Below are 22373 nucleotides of genomic sequence, written 5' to 3'. Positions count from 1 at the left end.
TTATATATTATATCTGTTATGTAATAGTAATGGTAATAGTAGTGATTTGCACGTGTGGAGCACCTGTAGGGTGCAGGCCTGCTGAGGACCTCATGCACGCTGTTGTATCTCATTATGTCAATGAGAAAACCGCTTTTGCTAATGGTAGTGAACTTTGTCAGTGTAGAACAGTAATCCTAGTTTTGAATGCAGATTTTGCTAACATTTTATTTCTAGTATGAAGAGCATTTATTTTGTTTTACAGTCATTAAAAAAAAAAGGAATACAGTCACGTGGTTCAAAAATCAAACCTAGGCAGAGACACACTGTCGCTTCCCCGCCCACGCCTTCCACCCATTTCCCACCTGCTGCCTCTGACTTTTCAGTCTCCTCTGTAACCTCCTTGTTCTCTGGAATGAGTACGCTAGTGGTAGCATGTTGCATTACTTCTGTTGCTTGTTTTTTTTTTTACTAACCATATATATTGGAGTATTTTATCAGAGTGTCGCTCTTTGTGTTTATAAAGCAGCTTAGTCTTCAGTGTGTGGATGTGTCTTTTATGTATCTTTCTTTAGTGAGTCTCTTATTGGTGGACACTTGGGCTTATTGCCACAGTGTTGCTATACAAATAGTGCTGAGGGTCGGGTGTGGTGGCTCACGCCTGTAATCCCAGCACTTTGGGAGGCCAAGGTGGGTGGATCACCTGAGGTTGGGAGTTTGAGATCAGCCGGGCCAACTTGGAGAAACCCCGTCTCTACTAAAAAATACAAAAGTTAGCGGGGCATGGTGGCACATGCCTGTAATCCCAGCTACTCGGGAGGGTGAGGCAGGAGAATCGCTTGAACCTGGGAGGCAGAGGTTGCAGTGAGCCGAGATCGTGCCACTGCACTCCAGGCTGGGCAACGAAAGTGAAACTCCATCTCAAACAAAAACAACAAAAACAAAAAACACAAATAGTTCTGCAAGGCCTGACCTGGGACATGTGTCCTCCATGTGTGCACGCCTGTGTGCCTGTGCACATGCACAGGTGGGGATGCATCTAGTGTGGGCTGGTTGTCACCAGATTGCTCCTGTACGTCTTGATTTCTCTCACCACCAATAGGGCTGCTGGCCTCCCAGCCTTGTGTGTGGGCTTTTGAGATTTTGCCTGCTTAGGCAGAAAGTGGTGACTTCGATATAGTTTGAGCGTTTTAAAATATATTAGTATTTAAGGGCCATTTATACTACTTTTTAGTGGGCTCTGTTGAAATGCAATGGAAATGGAAAAATAGCCTGTTCAGTTGCTTCATCATATCTGTTAAATGAGGTAATACAGTGTGGTACGAGATGGGGTTTCACTGTGTTAGCCAGGATGGTCTCGATCTGCTGACTTCATGATCTGCCCGCCTCGGCCTCCCAAAGTGCTGGGATTACAGGTGTGAGCCACCGCACCTGCCTGATTGGATTATTTTAAAGCATAACTCTGTCTTTAAAATATTTTAAGGCATTTTACCTCTTAATGATAAGGATTTAAAAAAAAAACCCTACAATATCATTATCCTGTTTTATAAGATTAACAGTGATTCCTTAATCTAACCTGCAGTCCATGTTACATTTTCCTGGACTATCTCAAAAATGCCTTTTTTAGATGGTAATTTTGAATTAGGACCTGAGCATGTTCTGCATATTGGCATTGCTTAATATATGCTTCCAGTCTCTTTCCCCAAACAGCATGGCTCCAGGCCCTCCTCTCCCTGTCTCTGATCATACCATTTTCTTTTTCAAAGAAGCAGGTTGGTTATTTTGGAGAACTTCACATTTTCTGAATTTGGTTGATTGCTTTCTCTTATTCTAGACCAACATGTTCTTCTGTTAGTTCCATTAATCTGCTGGTTAGATCTAGAGGTTTGGTTGGATTTGAATTCAGGCTCATTAGGGCGGTGTTATGTCTGGAGTCATGCTGCATGCTTTCTGTTGGCTCAGGAGGCCTGTAGTGCTGGGTGGCTCCCGCTTTAGTTCTGTGAACTAGACCAGGGAATTCATGTGTTGCGTGTCCTCTATAAAATCCCCACCAACCTTGCCCTCTGCTGTCTGGTTAGCAGGAGGTACAATGTGTACAGGAAGGACATAGTCTAAGCTTGACTTCTTGAACTGCCACCTCCCTTTAACTATTTTTCGTAATATTGAGTTGGTATCCTAGCACTTGCATAGGTGACCACCACTCAGGTTTTCTTTTTTTGAGTATTTTTATGAACTAATAGACTTTTATTGATTTGGTGTTTCTTTTCTTTTTTAGCTTTTTCCCTCTAATATACACATTTAAAGGCAGAAATGCCCTCAAGCATGCATTTAGTTGTATGTCACCAATTTTGATCTGCAGTATTTTGATTATTAATTGAACACATTTTCTAATTTTCATAGTCATTTTTTCTTAGAATTTTGGGTTACTTATGAGTGTATTTTATAATTTTCAAATATGTGGATGAATATTTTTATTTTCTGTATATACAGTCATTTTTATTTTATTTTGAATGAATTTTTGAAAACCTATTTCTAATTTAACTGCATTGTAGTCAGCACACATGCTCTGTAACTTTATTTCTTTGAAATCTGTTGAGATTTGCTCTGTGGCCTGGCATGGCCCGATTTGATATTCGTGCTGCCTAGATTTTTTTTTAAAGCATTCTATATTTAATAGAATTTGTATGTGTGGTATTAGTTTCAGAGCTAGATATGTATTTCTCCCATTGTGATTGTGGATTTTTTTATTTCTGCTGTAGTTCTTTCACACAGTTTTTTTCATTTTACCTGTTGATTGATCGATGGACTGATTCTGGTTTCTGTATATACAGAGTCATTTTTTACAGGTCAGAACTGTAGAAATAATGAGGAAGTGACACTTATACGCAAAGCTGATTTGGAGAACCATAATAAAGATGGAGGTTTCTGGACTGTGATTGACGGGAAAGTATATGATATAAAGGACTTCCAGACACAGTCGTTAACAGGAAATAGTATTCTTGGTAAGATTACACTTCTTATTTCCTGGTTAAAAGTTACAGCCTGTATCATTCTAAGCAGAGTATTTGGCTTATAAATGATTTCTTTAGTTTTGTGCCAGCCCCCGCATACTTTAATGTATCGGTGGCTTTGGTGTCTGTCTTATCAACAAATTGAGCACATTTGAAGAATTTCCTCTCATTATGCATTTTTGTTTTAATACTTGGAACTCATTTCAAGTTCTGAGTCGGCCCAGGCAACCCTGGGAGACAGTGGGAGGTCATTATACTCTGGTAACCCTCACTTTTGAGTTAAGCACCTAACTTATTTCCTACTCACTATTTCTCCTATAGCTCTCCAGGCAAGCTGAATTGAACTCACGTTGCTTTTTCCCTTTTTGTTTCAGCTCAGTTTGCAGGAGAAGACCCAGTGGTAGCTTTGGAAGCTGCTTTGCAGTTTGAAGACACTCGGGAATCCATGCACGCGTTTTGTGTTGGCCAATATTTGGAGGTGAGGCTGTATGCCTTGAGTGATGCAGAGGATAGCAGGGGATACCCTCTGTGTGTTTGTGATAGGAATATTTGGATCTAGAAGTACTGATATCTGAGTCTTTTGGGGGGCATTAGAGATAAATATAAAGATCCTTTAGAAGTTTTGTCATAAATGAATTTACATTTATTCTTGTTGAGATCTGTGATGTACTGGTCTTGAAAGATTGTTTTTTAAATGATCAATTGTGAGAAATATAGACAGTGTTCCACAAGAAAAGAGGTTAAACTTTGGTCTTATGTAGAAATTTGGAATGGCTTATTATCTTGAGGTATGTATTTTTTGGGAAGAACTATGTACAGGTGTAATTCTTTACAATAGAAATTTGTCCTTACTATGTATTCACGAACACATAGAATTTATATATTGGGATTAGCTTTCTAGGTATCCACAAGTAATAAAATGTATTAAATGCCATTAGGGCAGGGCTTAAAGCATTTTATGAAGGGGAGAATTAACTTTGCTGTAAATATCTTCTGTGACTGGAAAAGTTGAACTCTTGCTTTTTTCAGATTTTTGTTAGAATAAATTTCATTTCCTCTACATGTGTGGTCACAGTCCACTAATACTTGTCATCGAATACTTGTCATAGTTTTGTTGCCCAGTGTGTTCTTTGTGCATGTAACAATTCATTATACTTTCTGAAGCGTGGTGTACAGTCACTTTGGAAACTGATTCCTAAGGAATATTCTAGCCAAATCACGTATCTGTGCTTTAGTTTTTCTGCAGTTGGGCTGTGTGGTTGCTGCCTGCTTTATTGGGCATGTGGGTTTATGTGGTATCTGCTGTTACTTGGGCACAGAAATCTCGCTTATTTTTCCAAGCAATCAGACAATGAGGCAGTTTAGGAATTGAGTGTGGTATGATTTGATTACTAGTAAATTGATGTTGAAAATGTAAATAATCTTTACTAAATTGATGGGAACAAGGAAGTGTTTTTATTTTATTAGTTATCCTGGTAATGAGATGTAATGGGAACATTTAAACTTATTGCCGTTCTTCTAAAGACATGTTTTTTGTTTGGAAATATTGAGTATTCTGATACATGGAGAATTATAAAGGGAAGCTAAAAGAGTTACTGACATTTTCCTGGAAGTAGCTGTGTAAGGGTACAGAAAAATCTTTTTGCATTAAATCCAAATTTGAATAAAAATGCTTAGAATTTAGTCACTTGTGATTATAAATAAACTACAGAAATTTCTGATTATATCCTTTTTTTTTTCTTTGAGACGGAGTCTTGCTCTATCGCCAGGCTGAAGTGCAGTGGCGCGATCTCAGCTCACTGCAACCTCCGCCTCACAGGTTCAAACGATTCCCCTGCCTCAGCCTTCCAAGTAGCTGGGGTTACAGGCACGTGCCACCACGCCTGGCTAATTTTTGTATTTTAGTAGAGACGGGGTTTCACCATGTTGGCCAAGATGGTCTTGATCTCCTGACCTCGTGATCTGCCTGCCTCGGCTTCCCAAAGTGCTGGGATTACAGGCGTGAGCCACCGCGCCTGGCCTCTGATCATATTCTTAAGACTTATACTGATTTACTCACAAACCTGCTTATTGAACAGTATTAATTACTGAGTTTCTGATGGGTGTTTTGAACAATAAGCTTATGAAAGACTAAAGTGTGATAGAAGCCATCCTAATTTGATTGTTCCTGAACAAACCCTACACCATAACAGCCTGTCTGAATCCGAGGGGTGCTCTGGATCAGGAAGTAACAGCAGTCACACTTCTGTGATTCCTTTAACCCAGGCACGCAGGAACTCAGCCCGGGCCCAGGAGACAGGCTGTCTCAGCATGAGGGAGAGAGACTCCACCATTTGCCATCTCATATCCGTGGGTGCTGAGCCCACACTGTCACTTTTAGAGTTTCTTGTGGGTTTATAGATTTATTGTGTGCTGTTTCAAGCTGGTTTTCTTTTTTTTGGAAATTAAGTAACTTGAAAAGATTAAGTGATTAATATTCCTGTTGCTGTGTCAGGGATCCCCGAGCCTTCTCTCAGGCTTGATGATTCACTAAAACGACTCAGAAGAGCTGTTATACTCACAGCTGTGTTTTTTTACCGCAAAAAGGATACAGATTAAAATTAGCAAAGGGAAGGGTGCATGGAGGGAAGTCCAGAGGAAACTAGGCCCAAGCTTTGGTGTCTCTCCCCAGTGGCGTCACGTGGATGTGCTTAGCTCTCCCAGCAAGTGTGTCACATCATGTGTGAAGAAATGTTAACCGGGCCAGCGCACCTGAGCCTCGAGTCTAGAGTTTTTGTTGGGGGCCAGTCACATATGCAGGCAGTGCCCATGTGACTGACCTCAATTACTCAGACTCCAGTGCCCCAGTGCAAAAACAAGTGGTCCCTCGCAAGTCACATCATTAGCATAAACTACCTGGCCAGACCACTGCCACAAGGTCCTGGGTGTCAGGTATACCAAAAAACTTATCAGGCAGGGTGTTCCAAGGGCTCAGAGCTCAGCTCCTAGAAGAAGGACCAATCATGAAGGGACAGACCTTCCTTGGGAATTTGCAGGGTCTGAGCAACCCCGGCCTGCTATGTTAGCTCTTTACTGCCCAGGTGTATTATCATGTTGCTTATTTTTTATATTATATGCTGAGGAGATTTAGACCAAAAATTTTAAAAGAGATAAAATATAGGGAGGAAATTCCACATATCACAGTGAATTCAATTGATTCAGTTACACACTAACAGAACCACTGAACTGGACCAGGGCGGACAAGCCAGGAACTGTGGGCCAAATTCCACCTCTTGCTTGCTTTGTGTTGCCCATGGACTAAGACCTTTTTTTTTTTTTTCCAGTTTGAAATCGTTTTTTAACAATTAAAAGAAGTATATTATTTTTGACACATGAAAACTACATGAAGCTAAAATTGTAGCACCATAAATAGAGTTTTACGGGAGCACGGCCACACCTATTGCTTTATCTGTGGTTACTTTTTGTGCTGCAGCAGCAGAGTTGAGTATTTGCAACAGACTGTATGGCCTGAAAGACTCAAATGTTCACTCTCTGGCACTTGAGGAAGAGCTTGCTGGCTGCCGGGCTTCCCCTGCTTCGGGGCTTCTCCCCTCGTCGCACTCTCACTTTGTCTTTTTGTTCTGCCAGGGTGATCATTTCACTCTTGTTGTTGAGCATTGCAATTTATAATGTTGTTCAGATGTTTATTTGAATGAAATATTTGTCCTTCATGTAAATCTAAGTATTTCTTAATTTAAAATTAATATTTAAGTATATGATTTTTATAGTGAATGATGTTTTAAAACACAGTTCCTAAGAAGCCAGAATCTATAGATGATGAAGAAAAAATTGGAAATGGAGTGATTTAGAAGAAACTTGCATTTTGCCTCACAGTCCAATAAATGTGGACAAGAGACCCATTGCAATTAAATCACCCAAGGTGCAGTATTTTCTGTGATTCTGAGGTTGGCTGAATAGAATCATAGCACATAGCAAAGGAATCCACAGTCTCGTACCTCTGTACCTGAGCATCCAGAGGGAGGGACGGGCGATTGTTAGAAATATGGCCCCAGTGATGCTTCATGAACTTGACTTATGATGTCTTGGTCAGAGCTGTAGCTGGAGAAGGGTTTCCTTTTATTTTTGGTACTAGATTATATCATTAATTATTCACCATTCCTTCCTTAAATATATTCTTTGTTCCAGAAACAGTGCTGGGCCCTGTGGCCATTAAAATGAACCATAACTTAACTTTGTATGCCAAGCTAGCCTGTTCCAACATATATTAGTATAGAGATTATAAATTCACTTATATTTATAGCATAGTTTTAAAACCATGTATTAATGACTAAATTTAACATTTTAACCAATTTAAACCTATGAGCATTATTTATATTTTACTTGAATAACTTTTAGAGCACAGTTTAATATTAAATAGGGTAGACAAATGATGAAAATGGTTTTCCTTTGTTAGGACAAATGGCAGCTGCTGTTGAGTACTGTTACAGGTGTTCACAAATACAAGTGGTTGAAGCAGAATGTGCAGGGTCTTTATCCGCAGTCTCCACTCCTCAGTACAATTGCTGAATTTGCCCTTAAGGCGGAACCGATGGATGTGGAAAAAATGAGAAAGTGTCTACTAAAACAGGTAACATTTGATGAGAAATGCATGTCTGCATTGGGTAATATACATAACACTTAACTGTATGCATTGATATTTTGCAGTTGGAGAGAGCAGAGATTCGCCTGGAAGGGATAGATACAATTTTAAAACTGGTGAGCAAGAATTTCTTACTTCTATCTGTGCAGTACGTGATGTTTTGTGGATGGCAAAGACTTATTCCTGAGGGGATCGATATAGGGTAAAACGTTAGCATATTTTTTTCTTAATTAAGGAAGCTGTGGCAACAAAATGTTGTTCTGTAACAGTTAGAAGTCTGGCAGTGTCCCGAGTCAAATTCTTTATCTTTATTTGAAAGGGAACCTCTTACTGATTGTTTAAAGGATGTTGATTTGATCCCACCTTTTAATCGGATGCTGCTGGAAGTCACCTTTGGCAAGCTGTATGCTTGGGCTGTTCAGAACATTCGAAATGTTTTGATGGATGCCAGTGCCAAATTTAAAGAGTTTGGTGAGTCAACAGTTGCATCAATGTTATTTTATAGTTTGCCTTTAATTATATGTTGTGGAAACTTGCAAATGCCAATTTTTGCTTTTGAGAAGACTGTGTTTGTACTTTGTACTTGTATAATCTATGCTGCTGTCAGCTTTCTCAGATTTTAAACAAAACTTTAAAATTTAGCAGGAGACACAATGTTGAAGTACTCTAGTATAACATTTTTACATTTTTACATTTTTATGTGTATCACCACATATCCTAAAGTGTCTGTGTCCTATATTAATATTTATTTTCTGTATAGTTTGAGCATCTACAGAGAGTTGATTGGATTGGTTTTGTGGAGGAAAAGTGAGACATAACTTTTACATTTGAAATGGAAGGAATGGAATAGGGCACCAGTGTATTCAGAGAGCAACATGCTAAGTCCTGTAGACAGATGGAACGACCTGTGCACAGAATACAGGGGGTAGACCCATCGTGCAGCATGACAGAGCTGCCCACTCTGTGGAAACCACTGAAAAATAGTCAGAAGTTTAGAGTAATCACCCGTGCCTTCTGCGTTACGTTTATTCTTGTATCCACGCACAAGAAATGTCAGTGGGTGTCAATGCCTATTAGTCAGATGTTTAAAGTAATAGCCCGTGCTTTCTGCATTACGTTTATTCTTCTATCCATCACAAGAAATGTCAGTGGGTGTCAATGCTTATTAGGTATCCAGCCGGTTCCCCTGCAAACCATCACCAATGAGAACGTGTCAGGACCGAGCCTGGGGACCATCCCGCAAGCCCGCTTCCTCCTGGTGATGCTCAGCATGCTCACCCTGCAGCACGGCACAAACAACGTCGACCTCCTGCTCAATTCCAGCACGCTGGCCCTCGCTCAGATGGCACTGCGCCTGATTGGTAGGTCTGCACCGGCTTGAGAGCCTTTGGGAAAACGTCAAGATTTTGCTTTGATTTCTTTTTTTTTTTTTTTTTTAAGCTTTTTGTAAATTATGGTAAGACACAAATAGCAGAAAATGTAGCGTTTTAACATCGCAATTCAGCGGTATTAAGTATATTCACAATTTTCTAGAGTCATCACCACTGTCTAGTTGTAGAACTTTTTCATCACTATAAATACACCCCATTTAGCCATCAGTCCTGACTCACCCTGCTCTCCAGCCCCTGATAGTCACAAATCTGCTTTCTCTGTCTATGGATTTGCATATCCTGGATATTTCATATAAATGGAATCATCCCATTTGTGGCCTTTGTGTCTGGGTTATTTCATTTGGTATATATCAGTACTTTATTTTTATGGCTGAAAAAGATTTCATTGTATGAATATATAACATTTTGTTTATTCATTTATCTGTTGATGGACATTTGGGTTGGTTTTGCCTTTTGACTTTTGTGAATAGTGCTGCTAGGAACATTTATATAGAAATACTTGTTTGAACACTTGTTTCTAGTTCTTTTGATTATACACCTAGGACTGGAATTACAGGGTCATATGGTACAACTGTGTGTAACTTACTAAGAAACTACCAAACTTTTCCACAGTGCCGTATCATTTTTACATTCCCACCACCAGTGGGCAGGATTGCAGGGTTCCAGTTTCTCTACTTCCCTGCCAACACTATTTTTTGTGGTTTTCTTTTTTTGTTTGTTTTTTTGGATTAAGGCCATCCTAGTGGGTGTGAAGTGGCATCTCATTGTGATTTTGATTTGCATTTCACTAATGACGAATGACATTGAGCTTCTTTACATGTTTGTGCTTGTTGGCCATTTGTATATCTTCTTTGGAGAAGTGTCTATTCAAATCCCTTTCTCTTTATTTTTTATTTTATTTTTTTGAGACAGAGTCTCACTCTGTCGCCCAGGCTGAAGCACAGTGGCACGATCTCAGCTCACTGCAACCTCTGCCTCCTGGGTTCAAGTGCTCCTCGTGTCTCAGCCTCCCGAGTAGCTGGGATTACAGTCACACACCGCCACACCTGGCTAATTTTTGTATTTTTGGTAGAGATGGGGTTTCGCCATGTTGGCCGGGCTGGTCTGGAACTTCTGACTTCAGGTGATCTGCCTGCCTTGGTCTCCCAAAGTGCTGGGATAACAGGCATGAGCCACTGCACCCAGCCCCTTTCTCCTTTTTAAATAGGGTTATTTGTCATCATCTTGTTGTTGTACCAATAAATGCACTATAGAAGTGTACCAAACATTTAAAGAAGAATTAACACCAGTCCTCAGACTCTTTAAAAATTTCATGTATACTAGACCTTCACAGATCTGTAGACCTTTATCAGATATATAATTTGAGGGTATTTTTTCCTGTTCTCTGGATTGTATTTCCTTTGATAGAGTTTTTTATTTTGATGAAGTTCAATTTATCTGTTTCTCTTTTGTCATCTATGCTTTTGATAACATATCCAAAAAGCCATTTCCAAATACAAGGTTGATGAAGATTATCTTCATATTTTCTTCTGTAAGTTTTATAGTTTTAGCTCTTATATTTAGATCTTTGGTCCATTTTTAGGTAATTTCTTTTACGCAGTGTGAGGTAGGAGTCCAGCCTTTTTCTTTTGATTATCTGATTGTTTCAATACCACTTGTTGAGGACTGTTCTTTCCCTGAAGTTCTCGGTACCCTTGGCAAAAATCAGTTGGCTGTAGATATTTAGGTTTATTTCTGGACTCTCAATTACATTATCACATTCTATATGTTGATAATTATGCAGGTACCACACTGTTTTAAACATTGTAGTTTTGTACTGTTTTAAAATTGAGAAGTGTGTTTTCTTAAGATTATTTTGGCTACTTTGAGTCCCTTGCATTTTCACATGAACTTCAAGGCTGGCTTTTCCATATCTGCAAAAAAGACCATTGGGATTTTTGCTAGGGATTGAATCTGTAGATTGTTTTGGGGAATAGTGCCATCTTAACAATATTAACATCCATTCTCTGAATGTGGAATGTCTTTCCATTTATTTCTGTCCTCTTTAATTTCTTTCAGCAGTATTTTATTGTTTTACAGTTATCAGGGTAATAATGGCCTCATAGAATGAACTAGGTAGTGTTCCCATATATTCTGTTTTTAGAAGAGTTTGAGGATTGGTGTCAATTCTGCTTTAAATGTTTGTTAGAGTTGACCAGCTAAGCTTTTCTTTGTTGAAAGTTTTTTTTTTTTTTTTTTTTGAGACGGAATCTCACACTGTTGGCCAGGCTGGACTGCAGTGGCACGATCTCAGCTCACTGCAAGCTCCACCTCCCAGGTTCATGCCATTCTCCTGCCTCAGCCTCCCGAGTAGCTGGGACTGCAGGCACCCACCACCACGCCCAGCCAATTTCTTGTATTTTTGGTAGAGATGGGGTTTCACCATGTTAGCCAGGATGGTCTCGATCTCCTGACCTTGTGATCCACCCGCCTCGGCCTCCCAAAGTGCTGGGATTACAGGCATGAGCCACCGGGCCCAGCCAACTCATTTCTTCTTTTACTATTTATCATCTCTTCATCTTCATGGGTGCCTGAGCATAGGTCATTCCTAATAGCAGAGTGATTCAATGTCAATGGAAGATGGGGAAAGGGATTATTGGATAGGCAACTGATAATCCTTATGACAGTGTCTTGCTTTTCAAAATATTGACTTGGAATCTGAGGTCTCTGGATCATGTGTATTCCTGCCTCATCCGGATATTGTTTTTCTGAAGAGAAGGAACATAGAAACTGCAAAGCAGCCCACATAGCTTTATCTGAGTTCATCTTCTCGCAGGACTTTGCTAAAAGTAGCAATAAGAGCCACTTATTACTGCATGTCATGTTTTCAACATTTTCTGCCATTTTCTTTAGTTTTACAGTCTCATTAGGCATATAGTTCATTTTTAAATATACATCAAATGATGGTTTAACCAAATGGTTATTATTTCTTAATGCCAGCTCTGTCTTGTACCATATGAAACTTATCCAACTGCTTTCTGACTACCTTGTTCAGCCACATTTTAGTTTGCATTACTATCAACACCTCACTTTTAAATGATGCCTCTTTCAAGAATTGTGTTTAGTAAACACATAAAAAAGTATAACCTTAAAACATATCTGGAGGAAGACAGTTCATGGCCGCTTCTGGTGGCTTCATACTCATTAAACAAATGATGATTGTCTTCCATTCTTAGGATACCAGAAATAGAAGATTGCTGGTTGGACTTCAGCCTACTCTTCCTCATTCTAAAGAAGTCAACAGAAGAATGGTTGACTTTTATCTCTTGATTTACTGCTTACAGACAATGAATCATGCCTATTCTCACTGGCCAAAGCTATTGCAAGAGTGGCTATGACAATTAGTTTTTTTTAGCTGGAAATATTGGCACACTTCAGTAATACAAGGATCATTCAATAATTAGGAAGGGGAGACAACATACTGAAAACACAACATGTTCCCATCACATACCCATGTGTACTCACACACTGTGCTTCATCTTCTGCTATTATGAATGAATGTTTAGGCTTCTATATTATGCTAAAACTTCCCCTTTTATACTATATCCCATACCCACATTCACATTTGGTCTACATGGATATAGCTCCTGTGATTCTGTCCTCTTTTGGATAATTCAGGTCTGCTTCTCCACTAGGTTATATAAATCAGCTTAAAAATAAACAACCATTATAGTACAAATCCTGCATCAAAACATGTTTATTATATAAATATCCTCTATCAGCTCATGTTTAATTTCTTTTTTATTTTGAGATGTCTAATAAGGTGGGCATTAGACATATGGCTGTTTATATTTAAATTAATTAAATATAATTAAATATTCATTTTCTCAGTTGCACATTTTAAGTGCTCAGTAGCCACTAGTGACTATCATACTGGATAGTGCAGATTATGTAATATTTTCATTTTGTAGAAAAATCAATTATACGACCATATATAATGAAAATATGCAAGTTTCTTAACACCTGAAGATAATTAAATAGTACACATCAAGACGTGGGAGACACAACAAATGTTCAATGCAGAGGAAAAATTACAGCCTTAAAAGCATAAATTAGAAAAGAAGAAAGTTGAACTCTAATGAGTTTAGAAAATCAGCAAAAGAATAAACACAATGATTGTAGGTAAATAATAAGAAAATACATTCATAAAATGAAAACTAGGCCAACAAAGAGGATCACCAAAGCCAAAAATTGGTTTTCTAAAATTAGTGATAACATTTATCAACCTCTTCAGGCTTATCAAGGAACAACAAATGTTACACAGAAAATAAATATTAAGAATAAAAATGTGTTTAATGGCATACTTAGTGATTAGAAAGAAAACGAGGGCACACTATTAATTACTTTGAGTAAATTTAAAGCATAAGCAGAAATACACAACTATCTAGAAAAATATTACTTACCAGCATTTAATCAAGAATAAATAAACATCCTGAATAATCATTTAAGTATTAAGTAATTGGTGTAGTAGCAAATAAAAAAGCAAGTAGCACTAGCCGGTTTTATAGATTATAAAATTTTCAGTAAGATCATTCCAAAACTATAGAAAAGTAGATGACAGAGATGAAGAGTATTCTGCAAATCATTCTGCTAATTCATTAAACTTAATGCTATACCTGACAAGAGTACAAGAATATACAGAACAATAAACAAACATGAAAAAAATTTTTAAATATATTACAATTAGTATTAAATTATGTAGCACATAAAAGTGTAAATATGAACAAATCTAATTTGCCTTAAAAATACCAGTTGATTAAACAATAGAAATATAATTTACCACAATAACAGATTAAAAGGAAAATTATATAAACATTTCTATTATGCATCATATAAGCTTTTAAACATAAACTTAAAACACAACACTTTTAAAACATAAACATTCAGTAACCTTAAAAACTATTCTTAGCGTACTAAAAATGGAAGGTAACTCATTTAAATTAACATAGGGTATCTACAAAAATAACCCTACTTCAATATTAAAGGAGAAATATTTGAATCATTCTCTGTGAAGTCAGAAGTAAAATATGAGTATCTATTATTGCCATTTCTGTTCAATATTGAAATGGTAGTATGAACCAATGCATTAAGACTAAATAAATAAATAACAAAAGATTCTGTAAAAAGAATGCAGAAAAAACATTCATTATCAGCCAGGCACGGTGGCTCACGCCTGTAATCCTAGCACTTTGGGAGGCCGAGGCAGGCGGATCACGAGGTCAGATGATCAAGACCATCCTGGCTAACACGGTGAAACCCCGTCTCTACTAAAAATACAAAAAATTAGCCGGGCGTGGTGGCAGGTGCCTGTAGTCCCAGCTACTTAGGAGGCTGGGCCAGGAGAATTGCTTGAACCCGGGAGGCGGAGGTGGCAGTGAGCTGAGATCACATCACTGCACTACAGCCTGAGTGACAAAGCGAGCCTCCATCTCAAAAAGAAAACAAAACAAACAAAAAGCCCACAAAACATTTGTCGCCTTGATTTGTGGTGCTATACTGTGTCCTTAAACTTGATCTGTTTCTGGACTTTTTTTTTTTTTTTCCATTTTAATAGGTCCATTTGTTTATTGCTGTGCCAATTCTCTATTCTTAATTGAAACAATTTTCCTCTCATTTTACTTATTTTAGAGTTCTTTTAATTGTGTTTAAAAAGCTTGTAACATGAGATCTACTGTTTTAATAAATTTTGAAGCATATAGTACAGTATTGGTAATTATAAGTACAATGTTGAAAAGCGGATCTCTAGAACTTTTTAATTCTGCATGGTTGAAACTTTATACCCATTGGACAGTAACTCTTGATTTCCTCATCACCCCAGTTCCTGGCAACCACTATCGTACTTTCTGCTTCAATGAGTTGGTCTATGTTAGATAGCTCATATAAATGGAACCATGCAGTATTTGTCTTTTGTGACTGGCTTGTTTCACATAGCCTAATGTCCCCAAGATTCATCCATATTGTGGCGTGTGATAGGCTTTCCTTCTTTTTAACGGCTCCATAGCATTTCATTGTGTGTATACCACATGTTGTTTATCCATTCATCTGTTGATGGACATTTGGGTCGCTTCCATGTCTTGGCTATTGCAAACAATAAGTGTGCAAATATCTCTTTGAGATCCTGATTTCAATTCTTTTGGATAAATACAAAGAAGTTGGATTGCTGGATCATATAGTAATTCTATCTTCCTTCACAATTTTTTAGCTATTTTTTTTTGAGACAGTCTCGCTCTGTCACCCAGCCTGGAGTGCAGTGGCATGATCTCAGCTGTCACCTCTGTCTTCTGGGTTCAAGCAATGCTGGTGCCTCAGCTTCCCGAGTACCTGGGACTACAGGCATATGACACCATGCCCAGCTAGTTTTTTGTATTTTAGTAGAGATGGGGTCTTGCCATGTTGCCCAGGCTGGTCTTGAACTCCTGAGCTCAGGAAATCTACCCACCTTGGCCTCCCAAAGTGCTAGGATTATAGACATGAGCCACCAAGCCCGGCCTCCCTTGGCTCTTATAGATATTTATGCCACTAGATGAACTTTAGAATCATTCGTTATGTTTCAAAAAATTTTTCTTTGGGGACTTTGATGGGACTTGCTGTAAACTTACAGATAAACTTGGAGAGAAGTAGCATTTTACTGTATTGAGTCTACTCATTCAGGACTACGGTTGTTTCTTCATTTATTCAAGTATATTTTAGACCCCTTAGTAAAGTTTTGTAACTTAATAATGAGCTTTATTTCTTTTCAGGTCTATACCTACATCTATCTATGTACTTTTTACTTGTAATTCCCCCTCTTCTCTATAATATTCTGAATTAAGTCAATGGTGGAAAGTCTAGGAGACCAGTTAAACCAAACTGTACTCATAATTGACTCTTCCCTATTTTCTTGGATTCAAAACCTTTATAACTTGGCCAACTATGTTCATATGACTTTGTTTTCTAGGAATGGAGATTCTCTCAGGAGGTTCCACAAATCCTGATGTGAGGTTTCTTAGGAGTTACTGCCAGTCTGCCTGACGCACAAGCAAGCAAGTCAGAATTTCACTCATGAGCACTTCTTTTTTTTTTTTTTTTTTTTTTTTTTTTTTCCTGGGACAGGGTCTTGCTCTGTTGCCCAGGCTGGAGTGCAGTGGCACAATCTTGGCTTACTTCAACCTCTGCCTCCTGGGTTCAGGTGATTCTCCTGCTTTAGCCTCATGAGTAGCTGGGATTACAGGCACACACCATCACACCCGGCTAATTTTTGTATTTTTAGTAGACGGGGTTTAGGCTCAAGCAGGTTCCCTGCTATGTAAGTTAGAAAACAGAATAATATAATTGATATTTAGCCAGTTTATTTAAATTTAGGAATGATAAAATTTCAGATATGATGCTGAGCTTAAAAGCCATCTCGACAAAACCTTCTTAAGGTGGAAAGGCATGCGTGTGTCAACTGATTTTCATATAAACCTGTCTTTTTTTTATGCGGTCATTCCAAAGCAAAGCATTTTTGGGTAACATTGGTCTTTGTGAAGACCTTAGATGACTCTGGCTTTGGGAGCCCAAGGTGGGCAGATCACCTGAGGTTAGGAGTTCAAGACCAACCTGGCCAACATAGCAAAACCCTGTCTCTACTAAAAATACAAAAGTTAGTCAGGTGTGGTGGTGGGCACCTGTAATCCCAGCTACTCAGGAGGCTGAGGCAGGAGAATTGCTTGAACCCAGAAGGAGGAGGTTGCGGCAAGCCGAGATTGTGCCATTGCACTCCTGGGCAATAAGATCAAAACTCTGTCTCAATTAAAAAAAAAGGTGACTCTAGAATAACTGGGGAAGCTTTGGGCTATTTCTACCACATTTGCTTATAATTTATTGTGTGGTTTTTTTTTGTTTGTTTGCTTTTTAATATCTAGACCTCAAGAAACACTCATTCAGATGAAGACAAAGATGGCAACTGGGATGCTTGGGGCAACTGGAGTGATTGCTTCCGGACCTGTGGGGGAGGAGTGTCATATTCTCTGCGGAGATGTTTGACCGGAAGGTCAGTGGTGGCTTCACTTGCTCCTGCATGTGGAATGTGGCAGTGCCTCTGGATGGGTGGAGAGAAGAGATAACTTTATTTGGCTTTGGAATGTACTGTGATGATGGTGTAACATTTGCTTTGTCTAAATGTTAGTCAACCTAGGTTAACATATTTAAGCAGCAATGGTCCAGTTTTCGTGGGTATCACCATGTTGCACACAGGACCCAGGAGCACTGGACGCTTTGGGCTTTGAGGAAAGGAAATCCTGGCACTTTAAGTCACTGGTTTAAAGTTGTCAAGAGTTGGGGCAAGAGGTCAAGTCTTCTGAGTTCTGCCCTTGGGTTGCTGCAATTTAATCCAGTTCTTGTTCATCTATTCTGAGCAACCCATTGATTAAGAACATGATGCAAGTTCTGTTTTCACATTTTAGATATATTTATGTTAAATAATATTTGCAAAAATGTAAAATCAGCTTATTTTTTAAAAATCTGTAAATTTGTAATAAGCCTGTGCTTATCACTGTTTTTGAGACACTTTAAGGTAATTCTTTATGGGACAGTTTAATTCCCAGTCAATGATTTTGCATCAGCTCCTAGGTAAGACAGAGCCCCAGATTGATGGAATCTGGCATGCTAGTCTTGTACAAAAGAAGATTCCAAGATTATGTCAGTCATCTTCAGATTTGGGATATTGTTAGGCAAAAGAATAAATTGGCCTTTGCCAATTAGCTTCAAGATATAGAGTAGAAATGCAGGGAGAGTACATTTTGGCTGGAGTTTGGATTTCGTTGAGGTCACTGTTCTACCATACATTAAACAGTGACCAAGTATGTCCTCCAGTTTCCTTGAGACAATGCAGAGCAGGGCAGATGAGAGACTGTACATGTGGCCTTTGAGAAGAAAGACTCACTGGTCTACTCCAGGAAGGCCTGGGAAGGTTGCTGGAGGTACTATAGTAGCATTCCCCCAGGGTGAGTTCTAACTCAGAGCATGGAAACTTCAGTAAAGCATTGGTGAACTAAATCCAGGGATTATTCTTGCAAAGAGAAAGTGTTATGCCTGCTTCCCCATATTTCCACCTTGGTGAGCAGATATAGGCCCTGGTATTCTGTGTCATGCTGTGTGGAAGAATGATGAGGTATCATGCTGTATTGAGATATATTTATTCTGCCAAGGAGGCTGCAATAGGAGAGCTACACCCTGTGGGCAAGGGGAGGAGGCTTTTTTTTTTTTTTTTGGAGATGGAGTCTCACTCTTTCCCAGACTGGGGTGCAGTGGCGGTATCTGGGCTCACTGAAACCTCCGCCTCCCAGGTTCATGCAATTCTCCTGCCTCAGCCTCCCAAGTAGCTGGGATTACAGGTGCCTGCCACCATGCCAGGCTAATTTTTGTATTTTTAATAGAGACGGGGTTTCACCATATTGGCCAGGCTGGTCTTGAACTCCTGACCTGAATGATCCATCTGCCTCGGCCTCCCAAAGTGCTGGGATTCTGTAATAAGCCACCATGCCCGGCCAGGGGGCTTCTTATGTAAAGGGTGAGTTCTTTCCCACTGCTGGCCAGCCACATGGGAGAGAAGTTTCCAGTCTGGGAATGAGTAGGGAAGGGAGAACTTTGGCATCTCTTTCTAAACTTCAAGTCTGAGAAGTCTGAATAATTTGCAATTAGTGGTAGGGTTAGAGTGGGAAAGGAGTGGGATTTATTTGCATTGGTCTTTTTTTATTTTTTCTAGTATGTACTTGCATTTGTTAAAAAGAATTTAGAGGAATATATTAAGGACCATGAATAACCACTTTCATCCTATTGTCATACAACTAAAATGTTCACATATTTATTTATTATTTGGTTCATTTTTAAAATTTCTTTGATTTTGCTTGGAACATAATTTTGCCAAGTGATATATCTCCATAAGGCTGAAGGTAGGGAAGGGCAGTTGCTCAACTTCTTCCATCTTTTCTACTCGTACTCAGAAGGGGAGACTTGGGCAAGAGGAGAGGAAAGGGAGGCAGGAGAGTTCTTGGCTTTATTGTTGAGAGCAGGTATTGGTGTTCTCTGTTTGGCAAGTGTCTTAAGCTGACTGTTGTGAGCACTTTGATGGATTTTTTGAGAAATTGCCTTTGCCCTCCCAAATTCCTTGGGATTTCTTGCCTCCAATTCCCTTGAAATGTGCTATTCACAACACTTTGGCTTGGTAATATTGCTCTTTCCTCAGCTCTGAGACTGCTAGACGTGCCCCCAGCTTCTCCCTATTTACATGTGCTAACCCCTCTGTGGCCATCCTGGTAAGTTCTTAAGACAACCACATGCTGGAACTCACGCACATGCCCACATCTGGTTCACAGGAAACCCTCATGTAAACTTTGCTAAACAAACTCTTCAAGTCCAGGGAGCCAGTGCTGCAACACCTACTCTGCTTACATGGGCTGCTGTAGCTGTTCTCTCAGCCCTTAAATTTCTCAGGTGTGAATTAAACACCAACCAACTGTTGGTGACACATATTGAACTCTTCAAGTGCTGTCCTTAAAATTTCTTCCTCTTGATTTGGGGCTAGCAGACTGAAACCCTCATCCCTTCTCCTTGATGGAGCAGAATGAGAGGTAGGCTCACAGCACACCTTTCTCAGTGAAATCCTCAGAAGTTCTTCCTGTAAGTCTCTGGCTCCAGATCCTTTTAATTCCCTTGATGTGAGTAAGGAGTTTAACTCCAGTGAATTAAGCTAACACATATCCTGCCTTCAAAGTTCTTACATCTAAGGAGACAAACAACAAACAAGTAAACAATCAAATTATATATAATTAAAAATTGTGTCACTGGCCAGGCGCAGTGGCTCACACCTGTAATCCCAGCACTTTGGGAGGCTGAGGCGGGTGGATCATCTGAGGTCAGGAGTTCGAGACCAGCCTGACCAACATGGAGAAAGCCCATCTCTACTAAAAATACAAAATTAGCTGGGCATGGTGGCACATGCCTATAATTCCAGCTACTCAGGAGGCTGAGGCAGGAGAATTGCTTGAACTCGGGAGGTGGAGGTTTCCGTGAGCTGAGATTGCACCATTGCACTCCAGCCCGGGCAATAAGGGTGAAACTCCGTCTCAAAAAAAAAAAATTGTGTTAAGAAAATCCATAAAATGGTCAGGGAAGCCCTCTGTCCTGGGGCATGTATATGCTGAGATATTACTGCTAAGAAGAAATCAATTATGTGATGGGAAGGGTTATGAGACCAAAAAATTTCAGATAGTGGGAGCAGCATATGTAAATATCCTGAAGCAGGAAATGAAAACAGCCTTTTAGGCCTGGAGAGCAATTAGATGAGAGTAAGCAGAATGGGCAGTCCCCTGCTGACTGCCACTGCAGACAGAGCCTTGGTGGGCACAGAGTCAGCCAGCATCCCACCCTGGGCTAACACTGTGCAGAGAACAGTGGATCCTGCCCCACCCTGAGCAACCACTCCTACTTGTGGGGCACACAGAAGGCACTCAGACCTGCACCTGCCAGTGCCCCACCCCTGAGCCAACACCACCTCCAGCATGACTGAACACACAGTCACCAACAGGGGCCTCCTGCCCACCCCCAGCTGCACTGCCTCTGCCACTGTGGTGAATGCCCACAGAGAGGCAGGACCCCCGGCACCTGCTAGCACTCCACCATAGCTGCCACTACCACTGCTGCTGATATGTGCAAATGAGGATGGATCCCTCTGTCATCGTGCTATGAAATGCTTTGGCTGACATCAGCCATCAGAGTGTAATGACCAGCAGTCCAAAAGCATTTGGCCCCCGCAGTGCAGTGGATTCCTAACATCAAGGATCCAGAGAACAAAGTTGAGACCCAATACAAGTACCCCAGAATTAGAACATCCAGTCCGGGTATTGGGAGCTGAGTGTTGGCCCCCTAAAATCTTTCATAAATGAAACCAGTTGGCTGGATCCACCTTATACTAGAATCAAGCCCTCAAGGTCATTAAAAAATAGTATAAAAGAAACAAAATTATGCAAAAAGTCAGCAACCTCAAGGATTAAAGGAAGATAAGCCCACAAAGATAAGAAAGAATCAGCACAAGAACCCTGACAACTCAAAAAGCCAGAGCGCCTTCTTTCCAACAGATGACCACCTTGCCTCTCCAGCAAGGGTTCTGAACCAGGTTGAGGTGGATGAAGTCACAGAAACAGAGTTCAGAATACGGACAGAAATGAAGATCCTTAGGCTATAGCAGTATGTTGAAACCCAGTCCACGGAAGCTAAAAACCATTATAAAACAATAGTGGAACTGGCAGACCAAATAACCAGTATAGAAGAGTATGTAACTGAACTGAGAGAGCTGAAAAACACCCTACAAGAATTTCATAATGCAATCACAAGTATTAATAGCAGAATAGACCAAGTGGAGGAAAGACTCTCAGAGCTTAAGACTGGCTTTCTGAAATGAGACAGTCAGACAAGAATAGAGAAGAAAGAATGAAAGGAATGAACAAAACCTCTGAGAAATATGAGATCATGTAAAGAGACCAAATCTACAACTTATTGGTGTCCCTGAAAAAGAGGGGAATAATGGAACCAACTTGGAAAACATATTTCAGGATATCGTCCATGAGAACTTCATGGATGAACCCAGCTAGCTATACAGGCCAACATTCAAATTCAGGAAATGCAGAGAATCCCAGCAAAATACTTCCCAAGAAGATCATCCCAAGAGACATAGCCATTAGATCCTCCAAGGTTGAAACGAGAGAAAAAATGTTAAAGACAGAGAGAAAGGTCAGGTCACCTACAAAGGGAAGTTCATTGACTAACAGCAGACTTCTCAGCTGAAACCTTACAAGCAAGAAGAGATTCTGGGCCAGTATTCAACATTCTTAAAATAAATTCCAACCCAGAATTTCATATCCAGCCAAATTAAGCTTCATAAGTGAATAATAAATATGATCCTTTTCAGACAAGCAGATGCTGAGATAATTTGTTACCATCAGATCTGCCTTATAAGAGCACCTGAAGGAAGCACTAAATATGGAAAGACCATTACCAGCCACTACAAAAACATACTGAAGAACACAGACCAGTGACATTATAAAGCAACCACATAAACAAGTCTGCAAAATAACCAGCTAACATCATAATGACAGGATCAAATCCATACATATCAATACTAACCTTGAATGTAAGTGGGCTAAATGCCCTAATTAAAAGATACAGAGTAGCAAGCTGGATAAAGAACCAAGACCCACTGGTATGCTTGTCTTCAAGAGACTCATTTCACATTCAGTGACACACATAGGCTCAAATAAACGGATGGAGAAAAATCTACCAGAAAAATGGAAAACAGAA

General features: G+C 39.7%; 1 protein-coding gene and 1 pseudogene across 1 annotated transcript; both read left to right on the top strand.

The window, feature by feature from the left end:
* The first annotated feature begins 2833 nt into the window (after nucleotides 1-2833).
* LOC129053813 (putative HERC2-like protein 3) lies at nucleotides 2834-16085 on the top strand. Its single transcript, XM_063716374.1, has 6 exons — nucleotides 2834-2981; nucleotides 3365-3468; nucleotides 7695-7745; nucleotides 7949-8100; nucleotides 8799-8990; nucleotides 15997-16085. Exons 4-6 carry the CDS (start codon nucleotides 8004-8006, stop codon nucleotides 16068-16070), a joined length of 363 nt encoding a protein of 120 aa, XP_063572444.1. The 5' UTR covers nucleotides 2834-2981; nucleotides 3365-3468; nucleotides 7695-7745; nucleotides 7949-8003; the 3' UTR covers nucleotides 16071-16085.
* Nucleotides 16086-16472: 387 nt separating this feature from the next.
* LOC129053811 (ADAMTS-like protein 3) overlaps nucleotides 16473-22373 on the top strand; it is a 128137-nt pseudogene continuing 122236 nt past the window's right edge.

This window comes from Pongo abelii, chromosome 16 (assembly GCF_028885655.2).
Source record: "Pongo abelii isolate AG06213 chromosome 16, NHGRI_mPonAbe1-v2.0_pri, whole genome shotgun sequence".
NCBI classification, from domain to species: Eukaryota; Metazoa; Chordata; class Mammalia; order Primates; family Hominidae; genus Pongo; species Pongo abelii.
The sequence above is the reverse complement of the archived record's forward strand: the minus strand, read 5'-3'. Positions and strand labels throughout refer to the sequence as shown.

Coding starts and splice junctions, on each gene's coding strand:
- LOC129053813 (XM_063716374.1), top strand. CDS start 8,004: ATGCTGCTGGAAGTCACCTTTGGCAAGCTGTATGCTTGGGCTGTTCAG. Junction 8,101..8,798: donor TGCCAAATTTAAAGAGTTTG/GTGAGTCAACAG, acceptor AATGCTTATTAG/GTATCCAGCCGGTTCCCCTG. Junction 8,991..15,996: donor GATGGCACTGCGCCTGATTG/GTAGGTCTGCAC, acceptor TTTGTTTTCTAG/GAATGGAGATTCTCTCAGGA.